This window comes from Cyphomyrmex costatus, unplaced genomic scaffold (assembly GCF_001594065.2).
Source record: "Cyphomyrmex costatus isolate MS0001 unplaced genomic scaffold, Ccosl1.0 scaffold76, whole genome shotgun sequence".
Taxonomy (NCBI): domain Eukaryota; kingdom Metazoa; phylum Arthropoda; class Insecta; order Hymenoptera; family Formicidae; genus Cyphomyrmex; species Cyphomyrmex costatus.
In genome coordinates this window covers 1480207-1486360 of record NW_017280333.1, presented here as the reverse complement: position 1 = coordinate 1486360, position 6154 = coordinate 1480207, and the positions used below count along the sequence as shown (strand labels likewise).

General features: G+C 28.2%; 1 protein-coding gene across 6 annotated transcripts in view; it reads right to left on the bottom strand.

Annotated features, from left to right (window-relative positions):
* Nucleotides 1–2786: 2786 nt before the first annotated feature.
* GlyS (glycogen [starch] synthase) overlaps nt 2787–6154 on the bottom strand; it is a 10206-nt gene continuing 6838 nt past the window's right edge. For all 6 annotated transcript variants that reach the window (XM_018549041.1, XM_018549037.1, XM_018549039.1 and 3 more), the window contains 7 exons: nt 5035–5297; nt 4427–4637; nt 4201–4337; nt 3986–4118; nt 3354–3740; nt 3073–3273; nt 2787–2973 (listed from right to left, as the gene is read on the bottom strand). In XM_018549041.1, coding sequence (XP_018404543.1) covers nt 2941–2973; nt 3073–3273; nt 3354–3740; nt 3986–4118; nt 4201–4337; nt 4427–4637; nt 5035–5297 — 1365 coding nt within the window. In that variant the 3' untranslated portion in view covers nt 2787–2940. The remainder of the gene's footprint in view (nt 2974–3072; nt 3274–3353; nt 3741–3985; nt 4119–4200; nt 4338–4426; nt 4638–5034; nt 5298–6154) is intronic.

Sequence of the window (6154 nt, the reverse complement as noted above, 5' to 3'; positions counted from 1 at the left end):
AATATATTGAAAAAATGAAAGTTTATATCATTGATTTATTATATAATAAATTGTAGTATATACCATAGTTATACAAGACGAGGCATCTAAAACAGGTCACCTAAATAATTCTCGCTTTTTTTTGATGATACGAAAAAAAGTTTCACATTGGCTACGTTTACACCGTGCATTTAGGCCTATACAATAGATGTCCTTGTTTATCTTGTAGGTTAAACAAAGATCAATCGCGGATAGATAGGTCGCGGACTAAGCGCACGGTGTAAACATAGGGTCTGTTTTTTGTTCCTGCACTATCTGAACTAGTACACACGGTGTAATAAGTTGAAGTGAAACAAATATACGTTTGTTTCATTTTAACTTATTGCACCGTGTGCACTAGTTCAGACAGTGCAGGAACAAAAAACAGACCCATAGCCATTGTCTATTTAAAATTATTCTGCTCAATAATAAAAAATATATTAATGAATTTTGCCGAATTATATCGCATAATCAAAATATTAAAATTACATATTACTATTGTAATATTCCTTTTTTCCATTTTTATTTAATCGATAATTTTACGAATTTTGACATCAATAAATTTATTCAAGAAAGATAAAACTTTCGAAAAATGCAATTAAAAAAGCAATCTTTGACTGCCTAGTTATCTTAGGTGATGCTGGAGTGACAGCCGAACTTGATCAATGTCGATAGAAAAGATTATTGAAATCTCCTGAGTAGTAACCACAATCATATTGAATCATGATGTCAGAAGAAAGAAATAATATATTAATTTTTGTGTTACATATCATTTGTAAATATCATTTGTAAATTAGAATAAAATAAAATGATGAGTTATTTTAAAACATTTGTAAAAATAGATGAAAACTATGTTTATTCCCTCTGACAGATGAGTAATTGTAAAATAATGAAATGCACGTGCAAGTGAAAATAAGCTTACGTATTGAATAACACTTTACGTGCCTTTTATTACTTTTTACGATTATTTGCTGAATATCAGAAGGGATAAGCGTAGTTCTCATTCATTTTTACAATTGTTTTAAAGCGATCTTATTATTTCATTTTATTTAAATTTACTTTTGACGCCATGATTCAATGATTGTATAGTGTTTACACTGGTGTTTATTTAGGAGTGTAAAGGCTGCAGTACAGATTTTTGTGTGTAACACATAGTGCTATAAAACTTTAATTTTTTTTCGATTTTATTATAAAGTCCACTGCATTATCTCACAATTTTGTGTATACTTCAATCTTGTAAAGGAATTATTAATTTTGTTCAATTAGGTAATTTATATCAACCTGCAATGTCGCGACAATTTGTCACTCCAGCATTTCTCATCATTCTTTACAAAATTCTACTTAATTCAAAACGAGTGCCATTTAAATTAAAATGATGGTCATTCGATAGTATATATTATATATTAATTTATCGCTTACAGAGATACTGTTTGTTTTATTATGTTTTCATTATGAATCTTTGAATCATATTTTTAATATCATATTTATGACTGGAAGTCATGAATAATGAATGAAAATAAATTACTGAATTTTATTGAATATATAAGACATCCATTATTTTTTGTGGTATGCAAATGCTTCTTTTTTTATTTATAATTTTGAAAACGAAAAAATTGAATTTAGATTATTTCTAAATGACATGCTATTTATATATAATTGATAGTAAAATAATACTAGAAATTAAAATATTTTATAATTAGTATTAATATTTTTAACGTTATTTATTAATATAGAATTAGAAAAACATAAATACGAATACCGAATCTCGTAGCATATATGATGATATTAACTAGCGTTATGCGAAAGTCATTCCAAATTATCACTCTTTTTGTCATATTTACTGAATGAAATATGTGATTATATTAATTATTTAAAATTATAATCATTTTATACACTATTTCTATTTGTTACAGAAAGCTGTAGTTATTGTTATCAATTCTATAATATATTACACTGCTTCTTGTAATGTGTAAATATTTATTCAAAAATTTATAACAGTAGATAATTTGCTATTATATAAGTGCCAAATTCATGATCATGTTGCAAAAAAATGTAACTTATTGTTAGTCATTTCATTTTGTATATTATGTTAATATTATAAAGTAAAATCTTCTATTCTATCGTTGAATTGTCTTTTATTTATTGTAGCAGTTTTTTTTATCTGTATCCATTTTTTTATAAAATTTTTGTAATATATAATTTATTTCGATGCTGCTTCTTGTTACATGAATAATGTGAATATATTGGCAATGATTAAGTATAACTCAACATGACAAAAACTTTTATTCAAAAATTCTAATTCTATAATAAAAATAATAGTCATTTTTTTATACAGCAATAATATATTCATTTTACAATGTAATTACAGATGTATATTGATTTCATTGATTGTATGATTATATTACTGTACGTACAAACACAATACGCACATAATGTGTTGCGATATATGAACATATACTTTTTTTCACACACATCCTTTTTTATATATTCCAATATTCGATATTAAGATGTTAGAGTATAGTAAAGTGATTGTTAATCATGTCATATAATGAAAAGTTTGGATCTGCTTAATGAAATAAATTGCTCCATTAGCAAATAAAACAAATTGATGATCAATAAAGCTTGAAAAAAGCAATGATTAAGTTACTAATTTGCTGCATACATCTTTACTTACTAATTCTTAGTTACTTACTATTCTATTTTGTGTTTTGTACGGCAGTGTAAAATAATAAATAACGATAAAAAAACGTTCAAAATTGTATTTAAGATTTTTAAAATATGTAGATATACATATATATATATTTTATATAGAAATTACAACTAATATTTTGGCAACGCTGTGTTATGTGTGCATTCCATAAATTATCTTGAAACTTATTGCACTTGATTACTTCTTATTCTTAATATTCTTGGTCTCTTTATTTACCTTCCATTTGATTGTCGTAATTCTTCTAGCTACGGTATGTATGAATGATATATTATTTTTGCACATATATATACATAATAATTACGTATACAATATTTAAATTGAAGTTCGGATTATTTATTATTTACCTCTTTTTCATCATCAACCTCATCCTCGTCATCCGAACCATGTACAGATGCGGCCGGTGTCGTATGCCGTGAAGATGATGGAGATGGCGGTTCACTGATTGGTCTGGGATAATTAAAGCGACCAATCCCACCCTCTGCATACTCTGATGCCAGTTCAGAATACACTGTAGTCAACGCTTTTATTCTTGCTTGACGATAATACTATGGAAGATGGATATAGAAGATATATGAAATACAAAATAAATAATTGAAAAAAATATAGCAAAATATACATGTCTTACAATGCCAAGATTTCGCCAATCGAGAAGATCACTAAGACGTTCTGTACGATTTCTTTGAATGATACGTTGACGACGACTAAGTCGTGCGAAATCAAACATATATTGAGCAAGCTGTTGAACACTTGCTTCCAAACTAATAAAACGCCTATCGACGATATAAATACCATAGCTCATCGGATCTGCTATATGCTCTTGCATAAAACATCCAAATCCTGACAAGTTAGTGGTAATGCTGGGTATTCCCATAACTGTGCACTCAGCTGGTGTATAACCCCACGGTTCATAATATGAAGGAAAAACTCCTAAATGGCATCCTCTAACAAATTCCTCATAATCCAGACCAAATAGTGGATTTGTCGAAGATAAAAATTCTGGATGAAATACCATCTATAAATAATACATATTAGCTATATAAACTATATAATATTGATTATGTATTAAGTCTGATTGGTCTGGTATATAGTTTCTGTTGGGTTAAAATCTGTTATTTCTTGCTGCTATTGCTTATGCTTTTCAATTGTGAAATGAGCTTTAATCTCAGTGCTTAATTAAAACCCTATGCAGTGTGCGTGCGTGCGCGCGCGCGCGGGCATGTAAATCACGTACATACTTGCAAGTATCAATACATATACCTTAACACGATCATGGACAGTATTGAAAAGATTACATCTTCGAACGGCATTTAACACCGGATCATTCCAATCATCAACAACATTATGTGTCGTAATAGGCGGTAATCCATTTCTTTGTAGAGCATATAAACATCTGTAAAACAAAATAGAACATCAAGTAAATCAATATTAGTTATAGAGTTATAGAGTATTATTTTGATTATTTCTTGAAAAACCGTTTTATTTTAATAGTATCTTCTTTTTCCAACAAGTCCTGAGCATCAGGCATACGACCAGAAAGACATAATTCATACATTCGTTTTCCTATTTTTTGTTGTATATCACTGATAGTATCTCGTAAAGATTTTGTCACCTGAAATAGTAATTTGATAAGACACATGTATTTTAATATTTCAAATAATAGTTATCAAACTAATATTGTATAAGATAATAATGACTCACAGCATGACCTCGAAGAGATTCAACATTAAAGTTATTAGTTCTTGCAGGAAAAATAAGGAAAGCAACCACTGTTAAGTCTGGTCTGGACGTTTTCAAATAATGATTTAATCTGGCTAGAGCTTCTATAAATATATCAGCTCCTTTATTCCCAAATTCATATCGACCAGCGGTAAAGAAATATAATGTTTTATCTAAATCAAAATCATAATGTCTGCAAACATACATAAATTTGAATATTTTATGATATACACGCACCAATAAAACAATGTAATGTTCTAAGTGTAATTAAGTGTTTCAAAGACCACAATATTGTACAATATTTTTGATCTATCAAAAAGTCATTCTCAATCTTGATCGAAAACGTTTTACGATATTATGATCTTTAAAATATTTGACTATACTTAGAATATTAATTATATTGTGTTATTAATTTGTAAAAAATTATTTAGCACACACACGACCAACGAGCTTAATTCATTAGTCCCTTGATTACTGTCTAATTATATTTGTTATTTGTTGAGATTAGTATTTCAACACTTTAGATGTCTATTTCTTATTACTTATTTGCGCGTATATTATGTCTCAATGTTTGTCGTTTTGATACAAACCCATAAAAGTGGCCTCGCACAAATTCGTGTATTTTTTCTTTACTAATAGCATGTAAATTCTGAAATTCATGTAATGCCGCAAACTTTTTTACATTTAATCCGTTCGGCGTGATAATATCAGGTTTGCGTTTGAGCAAATGTTCAGCTTCAAAACCGGTGATATCCGAAACTGTTGTAAATACATGTGCTAAATGTGAAGCTGCACGTTCCATACAGTATCTATGATATATTTGACGCTTCCCTGCTTCTTCATCAACACTGAACTGCAATTAACATATTAGGATATTATAAACATGCAGTATGTCTCAAAACGGATAATGTGTGACCAAAGAAACCGATTCCTTATAAAAACTGAATTAAAAATATAATGTAAAAACTTCTTTTAACATATTATTTTTAATTTCACAGTAAGTAATAACAACTTAAACAATGAAAACAGTAATAAAAACAATAACAAACAATAATATGATAGCCAGTTGACGTTTCATTTGGAAGTAATATAATAGATACATAATTTCCATCGCGCAACAAAAGTTGAATTCAATCCAACTTTTGTCGCGCAGCGGAAGTAGTATTGCATCATTTGTAAAAGTTTTGCAAAGTGAGTCCGACTTAAAAACATAGAATGATTGACTAGTACGAGAACTTCCGCCGCGCTGCAAGCATTGCCGCGTTCTGTATGCAGGAACCATAAGAAATTAACATTTTGATTTTATGCTTATATTATTGTTTTACATTCGTTTATGTGTAGACTACTAATATGTTTTCGTAAATTTTTTTATGTATAATTTCCAGTTCTTTGTTGTACACCAGAATTATTTTAAATTATTCTAAATTATTCGCGTGAAATTGTTTTATTAAAATTAATATAATATATAATTATAAGACTTTTATGTAAATAAAATTGATAGTTATATTTATATAATCGAGAGATAAGAAGGGGCAACGTGTGGCTCTGTGTAATGGTGAACTTCATAATTGGATCCGAAATCCAACCAAGATTGAATTAGAAATTTTTATACATCAAATCTCAAGAGATTAAGGCAGAAGAAAAAATAAAATGAAATTAGAAAATATTGGGTTAGGGAAAAAGTTCTTTTATATATATATATATATATAT